This window comes from Condylura cristata, unplaced genomic scaffold, assembly GCF_000260355.1.
Source record: "Condylura cristata isolate star-nosed mole 26May11 unplaced genomic scaffold, ConCri1.0 scaffold00007, whole genome shotgun sequence".
Classification (NCBI taxonomy): Eukaryota; Metazoa; Chordata; class Mammalia; order Eulipotyphla; family Talpidae; genus Condylura; species Condylura cristata.
In genome coordinates, this window is record NW_004567108.1 from 55,459,475 (window position 1) to 55,484,780 (window position 25,306).

At 38.5% G+C, this 25,306-nt stretch overlaps 1 protein-coding gene across 1 annotated transcript in view; it reads left to right on the top strand.

Annotated features, from left to right (window-relative positions):
- The first annotated feature begins 557 nt into the window (after positions 1-557).
- MROH2B (maestro heat-like repeat family member 2B) overlaps positions 558-25,306 on the top strand; it is a 53,855-nt gene continuing 29,106 nt past the window's right edge. The window contains exons 1-17 of the mRNA XM_012721777.1: positions 558-587; positions 2,245-2,355; positions 3,617-3,776; positions 4,434-4,532; positions 7,423-7,577; positions 11,006-11,146; positions 11,516-11,608; positions 11,701-11,770; positions 13,375-13,488; positions 14,451-14,524; positions 17,135-17,257; positions 17,930-18,040; positions 19,555-19,711; positions 19,858-19,898; positions 20,046-20,187; positions 21,021-21,064; positions 22,989-23,096. Of these exons, the coding sequence (XP_012577231.1) occupies positions 558-587; positions 2,245-2,355; positions 3,617-3,776; positions 4,434-4,532; positions 7,423-7,577; positions 11,006-11,146; positions 11,516-11,608; positions 11,701-11,770; positions 13,375-13,488; positions 14,451-14,524; positions 17,135-17,257; positions 17,930-18,040; positions 19,555-19,711; positions 19,858-19,898; positions 20,046-20,187; positions 21,021-21,064; positions 22,989-23,096 (1,773 nt within the window). The remainder of the gene's footprint in view (positions 588-2,244; positions 2,356-3,616; positions 3,777-4,433; positions 4,533-7,422; positions 7,578-11,005; positions 11,147-11,515; positions 11,609-11,700; positions 11,771-13,374; positions 13,489-14,450; positions 14,525-17,134; positions 17,258-17,929; positions 18,041-19,554; positions 19,712-19,857; positions 19,899-20,045; positions 20,188-21,020; positions 21,065-22,988; positions 23,097-25,306) is intronic.

Here is a 25,306-nt window from a genome sequence, read left to right on the forward strand (position 1 = left end):
ATTGGAAGAAGCACCTGACAGGGCCAGAGGAAGGATGGGAAGAGAGAGAGGGAAAAGGAAGATGAGAGTGAGAAGAGAGGCCATTGCCTCCACTCTTGCCTGTGAACACTCAAGCTAGGAGTGAGGGACCTCAGCTCATAAAGCCTGAATGCTGAGGCTTGCTGGAGGAGGTTTATAGGGTGATGCCTAGATGTCTGGTGGGAAAAAATAGGAATTTATTACTTTTTAATTGCCCCCATACATGTTAATTCAGGTTTTGAAAAATAACTGGGCACCTGCTATTTTCAGTATGTCAAATGTATGAAATATGAGTAAGACACTGTGCCTGCCCTCAAAGGATTAGATTAGAGGAGGAGAGGGGAAAAGTGAGAGGGGAAAGAGGAAACAGGAACAAGGCAGCAAAGGAGGAAGAGAGGGCGACAGAGAAGAAGGTGCTAAAAACCTTCCTGTGACTATTGCTAGTAAGTTAAAGAAGGACGATTTAGCACATAATTAATTCTTCCCTTTTGAAAATTCTCATTTTAGAGACTTTTGGAGATATTAACCTCACACTCAACATGCTGAACAAGGAAGATAATATTAGCAAGGTAGGAAAAAATAGAGAAAAATCTCATTCCCATTCACTTTTTCTAGACCAGTTGTTACAATATTTCATAGATGTCCTTCTTTAACTTCTCTTTAGCTTCTCACATGACATTCAATTTTTCAGAAATTGCAATTCTAATGGAACTCATTAAGTCATTATAATGTTTAAGCAATAATATTTAGTTTTTGAGGAATCAGAGTATACAGTTCTAGAAGATAGCAGAAAACTAACACACCAAATCAAATACCCGTCTCCATAAACTTATTGAGACAGATGCAGAAAGCACGGGGAGAGGAGGCTGGGAGGAGGACTTCAGACTAAACAATCATGTGTGTAAGTTGTGGGGTGCGCACAAACAAAAAGCTCTCCCCTACACATGTCTGTATGCTGTTTCACACGTAGAGACTTTTCCTCTGTGATTTGAAGGCTTTTCTAACTTTAATAACCTCTTGTTAAGTAATGACAGCTATGCTGACTGAACACTTACTATTATAAAGCGAGATACTCTCCAAACAACCCACATCATGTTATGTTCATGCCTCACATCTTAATGAGGTAGGTATCACTCTTTCCATTTGATAACCCAGAAAAGTGGGGCATAGAGAAGTAACATGACTTGCCTAACAACAGCAGGAGTACATAAACTCTTCCTTAAGACTCCAGAATAATGCCTGTGGTCATTTGGTTTGGCCTCCCCATGAAGGGCAGCACACATCCTGTTATCTCTTAATCCAGCGATTTTCTACCTTGACTGCCTGTTAGAATTCCTTATGCAGAAGGAGTTCTTTCATGCCTTAAACACAGCTAACAGGCCTGAGGCCATTGGACAATTCCAAACTTCTCTCTTCTTCCAAAGCCATATAGCTGTCTGGCTGATTTAGGAGAGCCTCACACCTAGCATCTGGCTGAGCTTCATGATCCCCTAAGCTACAGCTCTACCCAAAAGGATTCACAACTTTCTCTTCACAAAGACATGGATGAAACAAGGATCTAAAAATTCCCCTTCATGAGGAGGCCACCACCAAAAGACCATGGGTATTATTTTGGAGTCTGACAGAAGATCCGGTCTCATAGGCTTAGCAGCCTCTTTGTGTTCTTACAGTATGTTAGCAATACCTGGTGACTCCCTGGTGGAAAGAGCCACAATGAGGGCAGCATCTTACAATCATCCTACAATGCTGATTTTCTAGAGAGTGCAGTGTTTCAGGTAGCCCACAAGTGAAATTAGTTTTTAGAATGAATTTTGTTTTACATATAAGCCTTTTGTTCAGAGGGTTCATTGTGTAGTAGAAAGATAGTGCTTCTTTTTTTAAAAAAAAGATTTATTTATTTGTGCATACAGAACTTGGGGTGCAGGCCAGAGGCTCAGGGTCAGTGAGAGGCTTCACCAGAGACGGAGTGGGGAGCAGAACAGGCCTACTGATGAAGTACACTGCTGAGGGGACCAGCGGGCGGGTCAGGAGAGGTCTGCCTCGCCATGTGGTCACCTCCGGGGCAGGCGGGAATCGAAGTCATGAGGAAGTGGCTTTAGATTCTCAGTGCTGTGCTTTAACCTGCTGCGCCAACAGGGAGGGCCAGATCGTGCTTCTTGATGGTGTTTTCCATTGGGACTTCCTCTGCTCCTTCAAGTTTCTGTGTCTATTCTTCTGTGTTCGCAGGAAGACATTTATAGTCACCTCACTTCCATTATTCAGAATACTGATATCTTGGATGATGCGATTGTCCAACGGTTGATTTATTATGCTTCTAAGGACATGAGAGATGACAATGTAAGTAAGTTTGATTCTGGATGATCAATCAGTAAGGAAGGAGCAACAGATCCCTAAGAGCTCCCGCTGCCCCTGTACATTTAGGGAGCCATGAGCTTTTTCTATGCCACTGCCAGGACCATAAATCATTGTTATTTGTTTTTTATGATAATTCAGATGCCACTATGGGACTCATTATTTATGCCTTCACAGATAAAGAAACTGAGTCAAAGTTAAGAAATACTTTAGTGGCAATGTAATTCAGTCCACTTTTACATGAGGATGCTGGTATTGGAGATTTTTTTTTTCTTCAAAGTAACACAGCTATCTGTTGATAATAAATAACTAGAAACCAGTACTTTTGACTTCATATGTCCCTACTTATTTTTGTATGCTAGCCATTGTATCTGAAAATTTTTTAAAAGAATAGTTTGGGTACCAGGATACTGTATTTTCTTTCCAAAAATTTTTTACCTGTTCCAGTCAAGGGCACTGACAATCTAAGATTAAGTTCATGGTTTGAGATTTGGGCAGCTACTTCTGTGATCAAAATTAGACCATAGTCCTTGGAGTATATTTTTGACCTTACATCAGAATACAGCACCTTGGTATCTTTGTCCAGAGATGAGACAAGGAAACCCCAGCGTTTCACCAAAGTTGTTTGGCTCTGATTTCTGATTGTTGTCCCTAAATGCTGCAAAGCAGCCTCAAATATAGGACTTGGCTCTCTGAATTCCCAGTATTTGCATACCTCAATTTAGCAATTCATTGCACCTATACTGTGAGCTCTTTAGTGTTTCTATGAGTATGTTTCTTTGTATCTTATCTAGATCTTTATTGAATTTTCTCAGCAGGAGAGTTAGTCAAATTTATCAGTTCACCTTTACCAAAATTACAAATTCTCCCAAATATCTCCACTATCAAAGATAATTAGATTGGGACAATACTAAAAAAATTAAAACTCTAGACTCAGCCCCATTTTTCTATCACTCTCCCTTTTAGTCTTTCAACCATAGTCACTCATTCACTTAAACATAAAACATCAACCCCATGTCCCAGGGCCTAGTCAAGTAGAAAGAAAGCACGTATTAACCCCAAATTTGCAACTTGTTTAGAGTGATTAACATCACCACGTTGTCCCAGCCACTGAGACCTACTTCTTGTTTCCTTTCTCCCTCTATCCCAAAGCTAAGGGAACTTAAAAATCTCATGCAAACCATCTCCTCTCAACAGACTCATTCTGCTCTTCTCCAGTTGTCATTATTTTCTTTTTCTTCCTCAGATGATCCGAGAAATAAGAATGCTAGCTGGTGAGGTTTTGGTGTCTCTTGCTGCACATGATTTCAACTCTGTGATGTATGAAGTACAAAGTAACTTCAGAATCCTAGAGCTACCAAATGAATTTGTTGTGCTTTCTCTGGCTGAACTGGCTACCAGCTATGGTATAGAAAGAATACTCTCAACATTTTCCCCTGGGAAACAATTGTCTAGCAGATGGCAGTGAATGCAGAAATGAGACCATCTCTACTTTCTGCTGTAATAAAGTCTACTGGTAGAGAATATTGGGAAGTTGTTCATGAGCATAGTTGGGTCTACCGACCAGTCATTGTCCAGGCTGCTCAGAAGTTGCCTGACCTCTCTCAGTTTCACAGTCCCTTTCCCTGGTTTTTATTTCTAGAAACACATTTTCTACAAGTCATATTCTGCAACCCCCTCCACAAATACATGAAGTAAAGTTTTCTTACAATTTGTTTCTACACCACTTTAACAGATTTTTTTTGGTGTACCTATTAACATGCCAGGCTCTGGGGAGCATGTTCTGGTGGGAGCAACAAGCATTAATGAAATAATTGCCCAAAGAAAGGATTGTGACTAAGTGGCAGGTGCAGGTGATCATGTAGCTAAGACCTTGCTTTAAGCCATTCACGCTTCAATTCTCTCACTACATCCTGGAGATGCGATGGAGAAGGGGGAGCAAGGAGCATCTCGTACTGGGCCACTTTTCCCTCCCCCACAGCCTTGAAATGCTTGCTGTTGACTTGAAGAGAAGACCCAGGGGTGAGAAGATAACCTCTGTTGCCTCTCGTGTCTCACTTCAGTGTCCCAGAGCATCCCATTCATGATGATGACACTGCTCACCATGCAGACCATGCTCAGGCTGGCAGAGGAGGAGAGGATGAAGGGAGCCTTCTGTCTCGGTGGGTATCCTGCTAGTTCCTTCTGTCTCGGTAGGATCCAGAATGTAAATTCGGCAAATGTCTGGTTTTTTCTTTGATGCTAGTCTTATCCTCTCTAATACCAATAGCTGCCATTTGTTGAATGCCTAGCATGTGGAACACCCTCTGCAGGGCATTTTCTCTCCTAGTCCTCACAGAAATTCTGCACTGTTAACTTGTTTGCCAGATGAGAATCTGAGTGTCACAGAAAGTAGGTTCACCAGGGAGGTAGTGACACAGACAGTTAGATGTAGAGATGGCCTTCAGATCCTGCTGTCAGTGAGCACCAGCGGTACTTTTCCCATGGCCCTGTGTGGCCCCTACTTCCACTAACCCCCTTCATTACTGGATCAAGGTTTCTCTACAATGCTGTGAGGGTTTCTCCACTCTTTGTAATGAATCTCTTTATAATGCAATATAAATTGTATAATAATAAGTTAACAATGTACCGTAAATGTAAGCAGACACAAAATCAAGAAAAAATAGGGCTCTCCCTGGTGGCACAACAGGTTAAAACACAGCACTGCAAGCTACCCTTAGTGGCTTCAGTGCAAGTTAGATACCCAACCTTGGAGGTGACCCACATGTTGCAGCAGACCTCTCCTGATTCACCCGCTGCTCCCCTCAGCAGTGTACTTTGTTGATCTGCCTGTTCTGCTTCCCATTCTGTGTCTGGTGAATCCTCTCACTGTTCCTGCACCTCTGGCCTGCACTGTTCTGTATGTATAAGTAAATGAATCTTTATTAAAAAAAAAAAAAAAAAAAAACAAGAAAAATAAACAAACTGGATAGTTTGTTTATCCCAAACTGGATAGTTTGTTTATCCCTAAACTGGGAATGTGTTTGCATCCATTAAGGGTCTGTGGGGAAAAGTGTGCACTGCAAGGCCTAGGAAAAACCATTTGCCACACAGTGAAAGGTTTCTTGGGTGAGTCTAGAGACTTGCACTCTTGTCTCTGACCTGCCACCAAGCCTGCAGGTCACGCTGTCATTTATGTCACTCTGGGTTTCACCTCTAAAAATGCCAAGTGATGCAATGTCCACGATCCTGCTTACCCTAAAATCCAAACACTGTCATCTCAATGCTTGTAATATTGACAAGTCCATGCTGTTAGGAATGTTTCTTCCAGTGCTGTCCTCAAGGAAGGTAATATTTGCATTTGATAAACATTGAGAATTTATTATGTGACTGGACACTGCCTTGGGCATTTTAAGATGAGTGTTTTACTTAACCTTCACAGCCACCAAATTAGACAGTTAATATTTTCCCTCCATTTTACAGATGGACAGTTGAGGCCTCAAAACTTAATCAGCTTGTCTATGGTCACAAACTAGTATGTAACAGAGCCAAAATCTGAACTATGGCAACGTGACTCAAGCACTTGAGCAATTATGCCCAGCTAGCACAATTTTCAATACTTTTTGCTTTCTCTACTTACCATCACAGATAATGTTGGTCCTGCAAATAAACGTGGTATCTATGTTTCTTAGACACCAATATTAATAAGCAAGCCAGTAAGAGGGGAAAAAATCAGAAATCATGACAATGAATAAGGGACGCCTCTGTCTTTATCAAGATTTCCAACTGTCCTTTCCTCCCATGGCAACTTTTTACTACCACTATAGAAAAGGTCTAAAACTTAACCACCTTCCCTCTGTCATCACTGACTCACTCAGCAAATAAACATTGTGCTCACCACTTTCAGTAACTCAAAAGGCAACACATTATCCCTTTTCTTCTGTTGTTTATAGACCACTGCACACTGCAGGAAACATACATAGACACCTCCTGCACCCCCCCCACCCCCACATATGCACAAAGGATTATGACAAGGCGAAGCAGATGAGTATCAGGGAGAGTTTGGAGGGAATGTGAATAAGCCAGTAAATGGCCAGCTCCTGATACAACTAAGGTATTTTGGATATTTTCCAGAGCATTCTTTGCATGTGAGGTATACTTCAGAGTGTGAACCGGGAATTTTCTTTGTCATCTATTGACACAGAAGAGGTGAAGGAAAAATATCATTCCCTGTATTTGATGAAAATATATCTGAATTAGTGGCCCGAGTGATATATTTGTAAGCTAGAGATGTTTTTTTAATTATGTTGTGTAGAGGTAAAACGGACACACAGAAAAATGAACAAATCAGAAGTGTACTGGTCAATGAGTTGTATGAAAGTGAACTTATCTATTTGATCATCACTCGGGGTAAGAAGTGGAATATTCTAATACCCAAGAGGTCCTCTTTTATCTTTTCCCCCAATCATCTGACTTCTCATGCCATAAAATATTTTCCCCATTTATTAATTTCATGAGATGCCTATGGATTGTTTTATTTAGCTATAGTCTGTTTTCACTTCTGTACACTATTTCATATCGATGCTACATTTGATTTTTCCATTGGATATGTTGGCAAATATTTGGACTTTTTTCTACTTGACACTATTACAAAAGGAAAAAAAAGCTATTATAAACATCCATGTACAAGGATACATACAGATATAACTGTTGTGTATTGAGGAGTGGAATTTCTGGATCATAGAAAATGTCTAATCAAATTTGGTTTATGGTGCCAAAGTGTTTGTATCAACTTGTACCCTGACTAACATAAAAACAGAAGCTGAACCTATCTTGTCAAAATGCAACATTAACTGTCTTAAATTTTAATTATTCTGGATGTAGTAGTGTCTCATTTTGATTTTAATGTACTTCTTCCTGTAACGAGTGAACACATGTTCACTTCCTTATAGGTATAATATTTTATAAAGAATTATTCTGTATTGCTAATCATCAGTCCTCTCCTCTCAATTTATTTCCTGGTGCTCACCATCATTATATGTTTCTTTATCTGTGGTTGTTTTTAAAATGCAGCCCTTGAAAAGTTCAGCAAGGCCATTTACAAGTATGTCAACCACTGGAGAGACTTCCCTTACCCCAAACTGGATGCCAACCGACTGTCTGACAAAATCTTTATGCTGTTCCGGTATATAATGGAGAGATGGGCCCCCACGGCCTCACCCACACAAGTGAGTAGGGGGTTCAGCATGACTCAATCCAACTCTCCTTCCTTGTTGGTTGACCTTTTTCTTTTATTTTTGACATGAAAACTGGATTGATTTTTATCAAATCTTTTGTTTTACCTATTTCAAATCATTAGTCATTCTTTCAACTAATTTTCATTGTGTCCTCATAATATGCCAGACATCATATCAAATACCAGGGATACAGCAGGACTTAAACACAACAAAATCCCCATGGAACTGACTTTCCAATCCATGATTGGAGAGAACAAAAAAATAAGATGATGTGGTAAATGCATAGGAGGTTAGTTACTTCAGTCTTTCATGTCATAACCCATCTTTGGGTGAGTCAATGATTAGGCAAAGCAGCGGTACCTGTGAATATCACAGTGAAATAAAAGAACATCTAAAGAATGTGTTTGGCTGCTTCAAAATATAATGCATTACAGAGAAGATTATAGAGTACATTCATATATATATAATCCCATCCTTATCGTGCATAATTGCCACAATTTTTAAGTAGGCTAAATCATATCCTATTTAGATCTTTTTATTTCCATTTATAAAAATGGAACACTGAGTTAGTTCTGATTCTTTCTTTCAAGCTTTTAAAGCATTTATTTTTACTATTGCTGGAATAGTCAAATCCTTAGCAAACATGCAACTTCTAATGCTCTCCTGAATTCTTTTCTTCAAAACACCTAGGAAGGAGAACTTCAGGACAAAATTGATAAACACTTTCCTAGCTTCCCATAGGAAGAGCTACATGGAGTTACCAGGGTGCATCCAGAGAGCAGCACTTGACTCTGGGATGAGTGCTGCACACACTGTGACTCAAACTGAGCTTGCAGTCCATGAAGTCATGTACTACAGGGAAGGCATTTCCCAGAGAGGAATAAAACATATTGAAGCACAGGCTGGAGGTGGAACAACATGCACACTTGAGTGAGGCTGTGTGGGGAAGGGAAGGAAGAGAAGGAAAGGGAAATCAAAGCAAGAAGAAATGAAATCTGAATGGTGTTTTTAGCCCATAATGAAAAATCTTGAAAAGCTACACAGGGAACTGGACTGAATCAGTATGACATGGTACATATACACCATATACACAATGGACTACTACTCGGCAATCAAAAAGATAAACTCATGCCATTGGTTGCAACATGGATGGAGCTGGAAAGGAACATCCTTAGTAAAGCCAGAAAGAGTAAGAAAAATCCTGAGTAGTTTCACTTGTAGGAGTGTAAGAAATCAGAAAAATAATTAGTAATTGTAATAAAGCAAAAACAAACATCAACTCACACAACTGTAAACCAGAGACATTCTATGGGGGAGAAGAGGGGAACAGGATAAAAAATGGGGTGGGAAGAGTACATGGTGCTATAGTGATAGCACATGGGTGAAGTGGTTGTGGGAAGTCCATGGGCATTACAATTGAGAAGAATAAATGTACAAAATGAAGAAAGATGTAAATAAATTATAAAATATAATATTTATATTCTATTTATAAAAATTATATTTATGAAAGAAAGAAAGAATCTGTAGGGGGAAAAAAGAAATGAGAAACCACAGTGGACTGTGGTGAAGGATATGGGGCCTTAGTGGTAGATGTAAAGTGGTAACATACATCTGAAGGTTGTAATCCTGTACCTCTGAATCATACACAGTGCTGCAAACCAATGTTACCTCAATAAAAAGTAATAAACATTAAGTGAAATAATAGAAATTAGGAATTATGATTCCCTTCCCTATGAATGTTAATCATTAAGTAAAATAATATTTTTAAACAAAAGAAATGAGAAAACTTTGAAGGATTTTTAAGCAAGGACCCCAGTGCCAGAAAATCATTCTAACATAAATGTCAAGGATGAATACGGTATATGAAAAGATTAAAGCAAAACTCTCAGGAAGCTATAGGAATGTTCTAATTCATAACTGCTAAGGGGGATTTTTAATGTCATATCAGTAATGCCAATAAGAGGATTCAGGTGCTGGAGAAGAGAATCTGCAACACTTGGCATGATTTGGGTGTGTATAATGAAGGAAATAGAAGCACCTGAGATCATTCCTCGATTTCTCTCTTGAGTGATTTTGGGACCATTAATCATGAAAAGAAAAACTGGACAAACACTACTTTTGGGGTAGTGAAAAAAATGGGTGTAAATTTGGACATTTTTATTTGAATGCCAATGAGACATCTCAGTGGAGACATGAGTAGGCTGGAGATGTTTAAGATGGGAAGAAAAGCAAAAAGTGGATACATGGATTGGACACCATCATTATATAAGTGCCCACTGAGTAAGTGGTCTTGGATACCGTCGTGCAAGATTACGTGGAGTGGAAAAGTGCCAAAAATAGATTTTGGAATCGGGGCAGGATCCATAATGTAGGGAACAGCAAAGGTTCAGGAACTCATGGTGGAAAATGGGGAGTGAGCTGATGAAAAAGCAGGAGAACTGTGTAGGATGAGACCTGAGAAACTGAGAAAGGAGGAAATTTCAAGAAGGAAAGTGAGATCTACAGCAACCATTATTATAATGTTCAAGCAAGAAAAGTCTTGAAAAGTGTATACTGCAGAGAAATGCGGTAGTACCATTCAGCTGACAATCCTGAGTGAAATAAAAGTTTGTTATTACTGGTCATTAAGTTTTGAGGTGGTTTGCTGTATATCAAAATTTAGCTGAAAAAAAATTCATGATACACTTTTAGACAGAAAAAGCAAAATAAAGAACTACATATACTAAAGAACGGTGTTAATTTTTAATAAATTCAAATGTATAGTAAAAAGAATAAGTCATGTAAATAGAAAGAAGAAATCTAAATAAAATAAATCTAAGTCTGTCACAAATTATGAGTACTGTGGTACTATTTTTTCCTAAATCCCATTTATATTTTATACCCTGAAAGTTGTTCATTTTTCATGTCAGTGGAAAACAGATTATAGAATTGATGGTTGAAGGGGAGGTGGGATATGGAGATAGCACTTCTTCAGAAAACTTTGCTCTGTGAACCACTCTTGCAAACAGCTTTGCTCTGAAGGAAAGAAAAACAGAATCGGATGGGAATAAAAATGGAATCAAGGTTATGAAGCATTTTTTAATACACTTTAATGTGAGGAAAATTTTAAATTCACTAATGTTAAAAATGGCAGGAGAAGAGCAAATATCAATATGAATATCAATATAGACATAGAGGTAGGTGTAGATATAATTATAAAGACAAATACAAATATGGTCCCTTCATGCATTGATGTTATTTACTTTTCTTTTGAATGGGAATGTTTTCTATCATGCACTGAGCTAAATTTTTGAATTTCAAAAGAGACCTTTCTTAGTTAAAAGCAGTGAGGAAAGTTTTGGGGGTACATCTAAAGCCTTTGGTATTCTGAGAATACAAGCATAATGATTTACTTAAAATGGTATTTACTGTCTCTGCAGACTCTGGCCATCATTAAGACCCATGGCCCCACAGTGAGCCTGCTGCTTCATCGAGAAGACCTATGTGACTATGCTCTGGGCCAGGTGCCCTGGCTCCTGAACCAGTATAAAGAAAAAGAGATTGATTTCCACATCACTCAGGTAAGAGCCACACCCTCAAAGAACTAACTACAGCGCAAAACTGCAATCATCCTAGAGGATAGTAAGTCCTCAGCAACCCCAAGAAACAAATATCTATTTGGGCAGCTGAACTTAAATATCCCTCAGGAAATATAGGATAGAGAAGAGGGTGGCATAGCTGGATGACAGAAACTCCAGAAAGCAATTAAGAATTCCATTTCAAACTGCTAAGCACTGAATAGAATAGAGGGGTCAGAATCACTAAGGGAAACCCATCACTGCAGGAAGATTATGGGTTTATGTTCATAAAACATAATTATTTGCCTTCTGCAGCCTGTGTTGCTGCATCAATGATACCCACCAGCTAACCTTTGAGATATTCCATTCTAGAGTCTAAAACAAATATTGACCGCAGCGGTTCTCTATGATGTTGACTTTCCAAAGATCTTGAAAAAAGGCATCTTTTCGCATTTACTCCACCAGGTAAGGAGACCAAGCTGTCAAGTCTGATTGTTCCCTTTTCACTCATTTTTCTATTTTTAATATGGACTGCCTGATTCCTCCTCCTCATTCAGGTCTGCAGAGTTTCAGAGCCTCCAGTGAAAGAAAATGAAATTGAAGCTTCAAGTTGCTTCCTCATTCTTGGTAGGTCCCAGCATCCAAAGGGGTTTTAATCAAAATGCCTCCAAGTGATAATGATGATGACACTGGTGAAGGGTGTGAGTGCATCTGTCACATTAATTTCACAAAATGTGAAATTCAACTTATAGTTTTCTGTTCCGGTCCCTATTCTACTTGCTCTTTAGAGGAGTAAGTAGTGACTAGTCATCCTGGTTTGCCTGGAAATAAAGGGGATTTCATTCCAGAAAGAGAAGACTTTCCATTTGAATACCATAAATGTCCCAGGCAGATCTGGGATAGTAACCCTTATCTGATATAGGATTTAAAAATATTTTCTCACATCCCATAAAACACCACTTCATTTTGTTGATGGTTTCCTTTGCTAGGTAGAAATGTTCCAGATTGATGTCCCATTTGGTTTTCTTTTTTGTTTGTTTGTTTGTTTGTTTGTTTTTGTTTTTGCTACTTTTGTTTTTGGTGTCAAATACAAAATATCATAGCTAGGACCAATGTCAAGGGAACTCACTCCCTATGTTTTCTTCTAGGAGTTTTATGTTTCAAGTCCTACGTCTAGTTCTTTAATTTGAGTTGATTTGTGCATGGTTTAATATAGGGATCCAATTTCATTCTTTGTGTGCAAATAATCCAGTTTTACCAATGTCACGTATTAAAAAGACTCTCCTTTCCTCATTGTATATTTCAGTTTCTTTGTTGGGCATTCACTATCCATATAAGCATGTGTTCCTTCCAGGCAAGCCAGTCTCTGTTGGTAATCCCAACAACAGAACGTACTCTTTTCTTGTTATATTAGATTTGTTAAAACAGCACCAAACCCAAATTCACCCACTTTTCTTCCAGTTATCACTTAGTATCTATTCCTTGTCTTTCTCTCTCTCCTTTATACTATCCCTAATCTTCTAGTTTTGATATCACAATCTCTCCCATCACCTGGTTAGACTACCTGGCATAGGTGGTAGAGGAGGCACTGAGGCCCCAAGTCAGAATACAGAACTAGGGGACATGGACAATTCTATATCTTTCACCCTTTGCAACCTCCCCCAAAATGCCACTTCTACTACATACCTTTTTCATACTACTTCTTCTGCATACCTTTCTAATATGTTCTAGTTCTCACCTACCAGACTTCTCTATGCCTTTGCCTAATTAATGACCTCATTTTATATTTGATAATTCCTAGTCCAATCTGTTCCATTCTAGCCAGGGCTTTCCTCTCTATTTCCTGCTAGCTGCCCTGCCTCTGAAGCTCCCTAGCTCCACAACAGGGGAAACATCACCAGCTTCTGCCTCTGTGTTCACCTGTTGCTCTCTCTGTGTCTCCTTTCCTTTACTCATAAAGACACCAGTCATGTTGAATTAGGACTCACCCTAATGACCTTAATATGTTTCCATCTGCAAAGAACCTAATTTCAAAATAAGGTCGTGTTCATAGAAACAGAGGTGGGTCTAGGCATAGAAAGCTCTCTTAATGACTAAACTTCCTCATTCATTTTGTGATTCTAAAAAAACACAGACAAAATTCCTCATGGAATTTCCCCTTTCCTCATTCACAAGTATTTACCTGAGGTGAAAATGACTTCTTATGACTCCAGTATTTCTTAAATCTGCAGCCCACTCCAATCCCGCAGACCTGATGGAATTTTTTGATGAACAAATAAGAAGCAATAATGAAGTCATCCGAATGGGAATTTTGTCCTTATTAAGATCAGCTGTCAATGCTGACGGTAAGCAATAGAGATGAAGCCAGAGGTGGTTTATTTATGTCAAGAAGAAAACAGAAAAAGCCCATGCATTCCCTAATCATCCTCAATATCCTTGAGATGTTCATGGAACATTATATTTAAGTGAAGCTCTTCCTTCTCGATCTACAATCTAGTTCTTTTAAAGAGCCATTTTCAGTTGTGCCTTTTCTTTCATGATATTTATTAATGCATCCAACTGAGATGAACAAGTATTCTACCTGAATTTAGACATTAAAAGATATAATAACTTGGCTGAGTGATGCAATAAGCAAGAATTCACATAGTCCAGAGATTGGTATACTTAGAAAACAGTAGTATTTAATGAATAATCCTATCTCACTCATTCCAATACACAAATATTTCTCATGTATTGAATGCTTCTTACAATTTAAAGCATGTTTAATTGTAACTGGCCACTCTTTTTGGTGCAATAAAAATAATAGTGCATGGTGAATTGACAATATCTTGGAGTGAATCAAGTATAAGGATTACTTTTTGTACCATATTATAATACTTTTTAAAAATTTAGTTAACACTGGAATGAAGAAAAGTGAATTGACAATATCTTGGAGTGAATCAAGTATAAGGATTACTTTTTGTACCATATTATAATACTTTTTAAAAATTTAGTTAACACTGGAATGAAGAAACAACAGACAAGAAATATTAAATTGTGTTACAATGGAAACATTAGTCTTGATAGATTGAATACTTTGGAATCTAACATTTAAACAAGATGATGCCAAATATAACAATGTGCAAGAAAAGAAATCAAGATCTATAAAGAACTGGAAAAGAAAAGAGTAGAAGGGAATTGAAAACATGAAATGTCAAGGGCAAGAGTCAACAACCATAGACAATAACTAATGAGTTTCTTAGGATCCTTGAATGTATTGTGTTTTTCTAGTGAATCAGGATTTTCACTTTCTCCCTCTGTCTTTCAGAGCCCAGGTTGAGAGATCACATCACTTCAATCGAAAGGATAGTCAAAGTCATCATGAGTGACGTCAGTATCAAAGTAAGAGAATTAATGAGGATCTTGTTCTGGACCATTGTAATTTTAGGAGTTAATAAAAAGGGGTTCAACTTTATTTTTATTTTATTTTACTATAGTTTATTTTTACATATTTTTGTGCATTTTTCCATCTAGTTGCAATCCCCTTGGGTTTCCCATCACCAAATCACACATGTGCCATCACCATAGTCAGTGCATTTCCCTTCCCCCACTGTTTCAGAACAGTCGAGAAAATAATCATAATGATGAACAGCTATATACCAGAGACATTTTGTGGGGGTGGAGTGGGGAATGGGGTCAAAAAACAGTGGGGCTCAACTTTTTAAGGATCTGCTTATGAGATTGTTTTCTAAAACCTTCATTGATCACTTCCATGCTTCTGAACATTCCATTTTTTCCAAAAGATAAACTGTATCAAGGTGAAGTTCTAAAGTATGCTCAGGTCAAGGATCTCTCAGTAGAAAAATAAAAATAGTTCTGCAAGGAGTGTCACTGTCTGTGTTCTGCAAATAGTTTAAAAATTAATTGCTAATTATAAAGATAATAGATCTTCCTCCAAAGAGTAATAACCTCCGAATCTTATTCTTAGCATTAATATCTTATTTTTTCAACTAGGGAGCACTCAGAGTAAGTCTTATACATAATAGATTGTTCAATATTTCCTGATTATGTGAGAAAAATATTCCACATTAGGAAAAATGAGGAACACATTGCAGGAACAAATTTTTTAAATTGTCAATTGCTGTTTTTTTTTTTTTTTTGTATGAAAACCACATTAAGTGCTCATCATCAGTTATCAGGGAAATACTAATCAAAACCATAATGAGATACCAGCTCACACCTGTAAAAATTACCCATAATAAAACAAACCCAAAAAAAAGTAGGAATGATAAATGTTGGTTGAGGGTGTGGAGAAAAACTATCCTCTTACACTGTCTGTGGGAATGTAGCCTAGTCCAGACTCTAGCAACAGAATGGAGACTTCTAAAAATATTAAAATAGATCTGACACATGATCCAGTGATCTCTATCCTGAATATCTACCAGAAGACAACAAAAGCATTAATTTGAGGGCATATATGCACTCTATGTTCATTTTAGCATTGTTTATAATAGCTAAGCTATGAAAATAATCCTAGTGTCCAATGATAGATGAATGGATAGATAAGATGTGTTATATTAACATATGCTCAATGAAATACTAATCAGCTATTTAAAAAAGATAAAATCTTGCTATTTACAACAACATGAGTTAATTGGAGAGGATTATGCTAAGTGAAATAAGTCAGAAGAATAAAGGCAAATAACAGACTCCTTTACTCATATATAACATATAAAAAGCAAAGTGAAGAAATAAACAAGAACAAACCCGTGAAATCCAACTGCAAAACTAAGGCTACCAGAAGGGGCAGGTGGGGTGGTGGGAGCAAAGGAGTGAGCAAGAGCTATGCTGGACGATTATTGGTGTTTTGCTGGTGGGTGTGGTGTGATAACATGTATTTGTAGAGGTGTGAGCCCTTATCCATAAAACTTAGAAATGACATAGACCCATATTACCTCAATACACATGATAAAATTTTTAAAATAAAATTTCCATTTAAAACAAAAAACATTTTGTTTGGCTCAAAGCCCTGTGCAGAAGCCAATGAAGAAGATAAAATTCTCCGAGAGACTCTGATCCCCAGTGACCATGTTTAAGATAACAAAAACTGCAATAAATAACAACTTAGTGGCTCGATAACTGGCCAAAGCAACTGAAGAAGTAGGGTAGAATAAAAGAAAACAGGCATTTTAAGGAAGGTCAACTCCCTAGACAAAGATACAAAGTCACTTATAGAGACCACTTGTTGAGTTTCTGCTAATTACTAACACATAATCCCACTTCCCTATTGGAAATTATCCTCTTTTTCCCACCCTCCATTAAAAGGGCTATTTAATGAGGGATTGAACTGAACTTTCTATCCTTCAGGGAAGCAAACCAATAAACAAATTGAACCTAATGATTACAAATATATATAATATAAACTCATAATCCATTATTCCAACTCCTGGAGTCAGATCTGTTTTATAATGCACAACTTTTCCAGTTTTACAAAGGTATTAGTATGGCAGTAATCCATAATCAAAACCATTTATATTTCTTCAGGAAAATAAATTCTTGTACACATAATGAGTAAAACAGTTCAAATTAGTTTCTTCCACCAAATGAGTTAACACTAAATTTAAGAAACAAAACTCCAATTTTCAAATATGTTTGGATTTTATAATTGTACCTAAGAGATAATAGCTCTGTAATTCAATGTGCTATCTTTTATTGAGGATTTTTAAACAAGTTAGTGTTTTAGCCCAACTTCACCAATGTTTCCTAATACATAGTAACAGAGGACATGTCTAGGGATCTAGTGAGAATGATTTTGCTTAAAGAGAGCCCTTTTGGTGACCATCAAACCAAAAATCTATAAATTACTGTCCTATTTTTGACATCATTCAAGTTATATTCCTTTTTGAAAAGTGTCCCATTCAGTGAACCATAAAGTTTAAAAAGAACAGCAGAACTTAATTTTGCATTCCATCCAACTTATAAATCGTTGCAAATGCATTTTTTTTACTCTAGGTGAGGAATTCCATCCTCCTCCTCATCCAAACCATGTGTGAAAAGTGTTACATTGAAGCCCGAGAAGGATGGCCGCTGGTTGACTATGTCTTCTCCCAGTTTGCAATGTCCAAGAAGAATCTGGTAAAAAGAGGGTGTCACATTGTAACAAGTACAGTTGACTCAGTTGGGTTTACAAAAAAAAAAAGAAAAAAGCAAAAACTGCCTCTCAGTTCAGGAACGCATTCAGAACTTTTATTGGTGATATTTTTTAGCCTCTAGTATCCTCAGATGCTTTAACTTCTAACTTTTAATAGATACAAGGTAGGTTATCTCAGTCTACCCCAAGGAGCAGACTGGCCTCAAATACTTGGTGTGATTTGGAGAGAGGCAGAGAAAGTGAATTTCTTTTAAAGAAGAAAAGAGGCGCCAATATTTCCTAGGGTTGGATGAACAGACTGAAAACCATGTATGTGAGAGCTTAGTTATCTGAGCAAGTTCTCTGCAATCACGGTAATAGTCTACTCCCCTGGAAAGCAGTGTCATTGAAAATTTATTTATGCAAGAGCAAATGGCAAGGATTCGGTCAATATTTGTTTTTCTGCTTTAGGCAAGGGTGTGTTTTCTTGCCCATTTATCAAGAGGCACTTTAAATAGGGATGGGATGCAGGAGGCCAAGACTCCTAGATTCCACAAGATCCTTCAGTGGAGCAAGTACGTCCTCCAAGCCAGAGTCTAAGAACATATCCAAGGAAGTTCAGAGGAGAATGACAGGAGAGGTTATTAACAGATCACCTATTTTATCCTTTCCTCAAGGAGAAACTGAAATCTAACTCCCTTGAGGATGAAAAGGGAGAAATATCCATTCAAGAAACAAGCCTCGAGGTCTTAAAAACACTGGACCCACTTGTGATTGGAATGCCTCAGGTGAGGAGTCTTTTGTCACAGTTTACAATTACCATATCACTTTTTAAAACCCTGTCCATTTAGAGGTGAAGAAATAAGCTAGTACTCCATGTCCCATTGGCTTTCTCATGCTCTAACTCAAGAAAGTATGTAGCAATACTCTGTGTCTAAAACATAGTAGGTCCTCAAAAACAGGTGTCTATTTAATTACAGGGGGAAAATACTTGTATGTGGACAGCACATGACAGACTGTAAGCACCTTTGTCATCTCTCCATTTCCCCCTAACATACCTACACATGTAGTACCTAGACATGTTGCTAAGTGTGTGGTGCCTTTACTGTGTTAAGTGCATGGTGACAACCAAATGCTCCCTATTCCTCTGGAAAGATATTCAAAGCCACTTGAGACCTGATGTGATCTGAACCTGAAGGTAAGGATAGTTGTGTCTTCCTTAAGCAAAACAGTCTTTAGTGGCCAGGAGGAGACAACCAATAGATAATGTAAGTTGGATCAGAGATTTCATCCAGGTTGGTATTTTAAGGTATGGGTTCTTGGGCTATCTGGAATCTATTTAAATTGCAGGTTTTAAAACTCTGTGCCAGATATACATGTCCAGTATATCTGACATGGGACCTATGGCCATTCAAATAGGTTCCACTTCATTGATGCATTCTGAAGCTTAAGAATGTCTGATACAAAAGTAAATGATGAGAGAGTCATCAGGGCCAGACTCTAATGGGCTTGGAACACCAGATTTTACCTTGTGGTTGATGAGCCAATGGAATTTTTATGCCAGGGTTACATTGGAGATGATAACTGTAGGAAATTAGTCAGAGGGGTAGGCTAGGAGCAAGGACCCTATTTGTGAGATCAGATGCGACTCATCAGAATAGGAATGAACACAGAGCAGAGCATGAGCAATCACACTATGAGAAAAGGCTGGGCATATGGATTAAACTTAGGTGAGCAGAAAAACGGGAGAGATAAAATTAAAAACGGGAGAGACAAAATTAGCATCTAGGATTTCCTTAAGGCAGGGATGGCTCAAGGGACATAAAACACAATGAATAAAGAAAATAGATGTTACAGATTTCCAGAGCAAGAGCAGCACCTGAAGAGCAAACAGCAGCCTGTCCCTGTCCTCTCTCTATAATTCTCACTTAGTACAACCCCACTCTGGTCATGGAGTTTGGGACACTTGGGTTATTACATTGATAGCTTAGCACTTGATAGGGGATAACAGGAATAATAATGAAAACTATCTTGCAATGCCTAGGATAGTTCCTCACAGTGAAGAACTTCGCTGCCCTAAATTCAAGCAATAGCTCATGGAGAAGCACTAACCCATCGTCACTACAGTGTGCATCTTTGAGAAAAAAGTGCACTGCAGAGATTTGGTTTCATTTTGCTTTGGTCTGAAGACCAAAATAATAACAAATGAGAAAAAGTTCTAGATCAGAGGGAAACACAGTGAGCTCAGGGAGAAATATTAAAGATAGAAAAGAAAGAGCATCTTGCCCCATGTTCTCCACAGGTGTTGTGGCCAAGAGTCCTGACTTTTGTGGTACCTGCAGAATATACAGGAACTCTGGACCACCTTTTTAATATCATCAGAATTCTGATTATGGCAGAGGAGAGAAAGAGGAACAATGAGAAAAAGTCAACGGAACTTGTCATCTCTACTGGATTTGGTTTGTACATTGAAAAACATAGCAAAATATTCCTCTTATGAGAGACTCCTTTCCAGAAAGCCTACTGCATTTTGATGTTATGCCCAGCCCCCATCTGAATATTTCTAACCACCACAGCAATAACGAAAACTACTTTCTCTTTCTAGTGAAACTTCCTACACCACAACAGTTACTGGCCAGACTTCTGGTGAGTGGGTCAGGAAAACCAACAAGGGATAAGCTTGCACCTATAGAGATGATTCAGTTCCAAATAAATGCTAAAAAAATTTTACATAGATACTCTAAGCCATAAATACCTGTGAAGTTGATTATCATGTTTTCTTCCATCCTTCAGGTAATATCTATGCTTGCCAGTGTAGGCAAATTATGTGGGGTTGGTGCAATAGGACTTTTGAAAATATTGCCTGAGCTAATACACCCACAGTTGGTGGACCTATGGAAAACACGAATACCTGAGCTTCTGCAGCCTCTGGAAGGTACGAGGTAGTGGGATTAAGTCATTATCCAAGAAGGCAAGGAAACAAAGAATGAAGCTCCAGTTCTGTGTATTAAGTCATTATTGCTTATTTTAGTCAAAAGCCATTTACTTGATGTGAAAAGTATTTCTTTCTTGCCTCCTGTATTCTGTTCCTCTGCCAAACACTTATGCTATGAAGGGATCTTATAGGGTAACACCTTAGTAGAGACTTAAACACCTTTGCTTTGGTCTTTTCCTTGTATTTAGAAAACTCTTGGTGTGTTCTAAAAACACACTCTTTTTGCTGTGTATTCCTTGTTTATATTAGGATATTAAAATATGGTCATTTCAATATTTACTATTGAAAATAGCCAAGAGTCAAGCTTTCATCATGGATTGAAGACCCTCTGTCTACATTTTTTATTTTTTTAAGATTTATTTATTTGTGTATACAGAACTGGGGTCCAGACAAGAGGCTTAGGGGCGACGAGAGGCTTCACCAACGACAGAGCGGGGAACAGAACAGGCAGATTGACGAAGTACACTGCTGAGGGGAGCAGCGGGCGGGTCAGGAGAGGTCTGCCACGCTATGTGGTCACCTCCGGGGCAGGCAGGAATCGAACTCATGCAGAAGCGGCTTTAGATTGTCAGTGCTGTGCTTTAACCCGCTGCGCCACCAGGGAGGGCCCTGTCTATATATTTTAAGGTTGATTTCCACAGTAAATTCCTTCTGAAATAAATCTTGTGTAAGGAGAAAACTTGAAATTGCATTTCAGCATCTATTGGGGACTTGGCAAGGGAGAAACCTCATCTTCATGTTGTTGCAGTTATCGCATCAATTTCTATTTCTAGGAGAGAATACTAGTGCCGTGCTGTGGGAAGCTATGCTGCTTCAGGTAAGAGTGGCTGCTACACACTCATGGTTGATGCTGGCTGATGAAATCAGCTAATGTTTCCCACAGCCACTAAAAGAACTGGATTCTCAAGAATAGTATATATACAGCATTTCCTTTTCTTGAGAGAAAGACTGGGATCACTTAATTACTAAGCTCTTTAAATCACAATTTGAACAATATTTTTAGTCTTCTATTTGGTTAAGAGTTTCAAAGATTTCACTTTCTAATATTTTTCACTCTTTCTACTCCTTATATTTTCATTTATTTACTTTCTAGGTAGTTCTGGTTTTCAATACTGTATATGATGTAGAGCTACAGGTTCACGCCTCTTCTGATGTATGTTAGTACAGTAGAATCTACCTCTCTTGCAATTATGCTTTTATCTCCAAACCCCCCTCTCATCTCTATTTTCCTATGCTACCATTTTAAAATGGCTTCTTACTAGGAATAAAGCTATTTTTCTATGAAGGGAAGCGAAGAGAACAGTCTTTTCCAATCTTGAATATATGCAAAGGTATACTTTTTTTTTAAGATTTATTTATTTATATATACAAAACTGGGGTACAGGCCAGAGGTGCAGGGGTGGTGAGAGGATTCACCAGAGACAGAGTGGGGAGCAGAACAGGACAACTGATGAAGTATACTGCTGAGGGGAGCAGCGGGCGGGTCAGGAGAGGTCTGCTATGCCATGTGGGTCACCTTCGGGGCAGGGATCGAACTCATGCAGAAGTGGCTTCAGCCTCTCAGTGCTGCTGTGCCTTAGCCCACTGCACCACCAGGGAGGGCCCGGGTATACATTTTTTCAAAGCTGTCTGCATGTATTCTCTTTCCGTAAACCTCCGAAACTTTAAGTTTATCACTTTAAATGACACATTGAATCAGTCTCTACTAGGAACATGCATACAAATGTATTGGAGTTGACTAAACATTCTTTTCTAGCATAAAATGGAGGAAAAAAATAGATATAGAAATTGCAATGGATTTTGTCCTCCAAAAAGATAAAAACACCTTTTTATGTATTGTATAGTGAGAAGAGCATAGGCTCAAATGATCTATATGGCCCTTGCTCAAGGCACTTGGTGAGCCCAGGAATATTTAGTTATAAGAATTGATATTAACAGGCTGTACCTGTACCTCTAATTGGCTTTTCAGGGTATTTAGATCTTTTTATTCCAAATAAATCCCCCCCTTTTTTTTTGGCATATAATAAAGCAAGCTAGCATTGACAAATGAAAATTTCCCAAATCTATCTAGAACTTGAAAAATTTTCATTTCAACTTGTTTCACATTGGATTAGTTTCTATTGTAAATATTTCAGCAGCTTTGGAAAAGGGACAGCACTTCCATGAGATATTTTCATGTCCTGTGTATCTTATCTTGATGGAATACAGAACACAAGAAAATATTGCTTTTATCAAAAAAGATAAACACATGCCTTTTGCAGCAACATGGATGGAGCTGGAAGGGATCATGCTTAGTGAAATAAGCCAGAAAGAAAAGGAAAAATACCAGATGGTTTCACTCATTGCAGGAGACTAAAGGACCAGGGGAGAAAATAATAATGATAATGAACAACTGTATACCAGAGACATTTTGTGGGGGTGGAGTGAGGAATGGGATAAAAAATGGGGGCAGGGGGAGTGCACTGGACTATGGTGATGGCACATGGGTGGGAAGCCCACAGGGATTACAACTGAGATGGAAAAAGGCAAAAAATTATGTAAAAATAAACTATTGTATTATTTTAAAAGAGAGAATATTGCTTTTTAAATAAGAGGAAAAGTACCAAGTTAACCACTTTTTCATTAAGAGAAGTGTAATCTCATTTAATAATTTTTAAACTTTTAAAACATAAAGCAACAAAAAGTGCCAAGAAAGCCAATTGAACAGTTATATTTATCTCTGACTTTCACTTCCTGCACAGTTGCTCAAAGAATCTTTACAGAAGATCAGTGACGTAGGTTGGACCATTCAACTGAGTCGGGATTTCACACAGCAAATGGGCAGTTATAGCGATACCTCTGTTGAGAAGGTGAGTTTTTCAGCTAAGAGATCTTCAATTTACTTTGTCATCTAAAATCACTGTTCAAGTTTCAGCTTTTTCACTGTAATCAAAAAGAGAGAGGGATCAGGGCCTCCCTCGTGGCACAAGGGGTTAAGTCTCAGCACTATGATGCTATCAGCAGCCACTGCAGCACAAGTTCAATCCCCATCCATGGAGCTGAACCAACCCACATGGCACAGCAGACCTCTCTTATCTTGCTACTGCGTCTCTCTGCAGTGTATTTCAGTAGATCTGCCTGTTCTGCTCCCCATTCTGTCTCTGGTGAAGCCTCTCACCCCCACACACCTCTGGCCTGTACCCAGTTCTTATGCATAAGGAAATAAATATTAAAGAAAAAAAGAGGAAGAAATCATTAGAAGAATGTTACTATCTCTTCATTTGACATTTATCAAAAGTTGCTCATCAGGCTCCTCCTGTCTGCAAGGAAAACTAGAAGTACATGCCTTCAAATTCCATACAGGCTTGATTAATATTCAGCGATTCTGTTATTATATATATATATAAAGGATTCTAGAAAGCAAAGAGCAGTCCCTTGCCATAGTCCTGGTTTAATATCAGCCTGTGTTTTACTTTCCACTGTGAGACTTGTGAGACTGACTACAAAAAAACAATCTACCTCAGTGTGAGAGTTGGGGTTGTGCTTGGACTGACAGGCTTCTCAAATTGTTTCACTGGGGTAGACAGGGATGGGCTGGTCTGGAATGAGCTTAACCAGAGTTTTGGATTTTGGTCCTTTGATCTCTCATACTGCAAGAGGATACCCCAGATTTGCTTCATGTTGGCAGCTATGAAGTATACATAGTCTCTTGAGTTCTAGGCTCAGAACAGGTGCAAATAGCCAAAACAATTCAGCCAACCTAAATGTGAGGAATGGAGAATCTTCTCAATGGAAGGAACTGGAAAGTCCTATAGTGAGGGGGCTGGGACTGAAGTGGATTAGAAAAACTGGCTGTTTTGTAAGCTACTCTTTCTTTTTCCATTTCGGAGTTCCTGGCTTTGGAACTTCTGCCAAATTCCAAAGTAGGCATGCACCACATGCTGAATCTGATCCATTCAGCACAGAAGAAACAGGGCAGTGATATTGGCAGGCACTGAGGCTTACACTTTGCATATAAGTCATATTTTTTTCCTTTATGACATCAATTTTTTTTCTTTTTGGTAACATAGGACTTTTCCTGATTCTTCCTGTACTTCCTCCAAGATGGCAGTTGAATAAACTCTAGCAATTTGGCCTCTAATGAATAGTGTCTTCTGTATCATACACAGTTTTTGTTACTGTGATTCCATTACCCTGGGGACTTTTTGCCGAGACAAGCAAGAGTGAAGAGGGGCTACCTTGCTAGATTCTCACTCCAGCAACAGCAGCTCTTGGTATTACTTGGCTCTACTGGCTGCTCTCACCACATTTCTCATGAATGTACTTACCACCATCAATTTCTACTAGACTTTCCTTTCCCTTATGTGATAGATTCTTTCTAATCAATAATGATCACTCAACAGCTACTTCTCTAGAGCCCTGCTGAGCCTTTAAAATGGATCTCCAGCTTGTCACTTTCCTCTCCTATTTATGACAAGATAGACATTTTAAATAAAGAGACTCTGGTTTTAAATAGTTAAACAGATTTGAATCTTAGAAGATAAATCAAGGCTTTAGGAACTAGTTTTTCTGGTTATATAGCAAGTACGTACTCTTGTGAATTTACGGAATGGCAAGCACGTATCTCCCCTTCACAAGAATGTATAGATGGTGGTCTCTGTGCACACATTGGCATAACTACATGCATAGTTACATCCAGCTATATCCCGTGGGGTTCAAACATTCTAGTCCATCTTGGACTGCTCCAGGGCCCTGGCCAGAGTTCTAAATCTCACAAGATATCTGATGAAAGAACAGGAAGCCATATCTGTCTTGCTTGCCTTTTCTCCCTCCTGACACTACAGAAGTAACCCAGATAAGGCTAGTATGATGAGGCCAACATTCTTATAGTGTCTGGTACTAGCTGCCAGAGACTGTATACTAGAAATGACCAATAAGACACTATGACTAAAAAATCCTGAGACTAGAAACAAACAAGAGAGTAAATATTGTAGTAGGAAGTGGTAGGTGTTAACGGCAGGTAGAAGGGTAGCTCAGGTAGCGGATGTCTGGGGGAAAGGAAACTTTTTCAAGAAGAGGT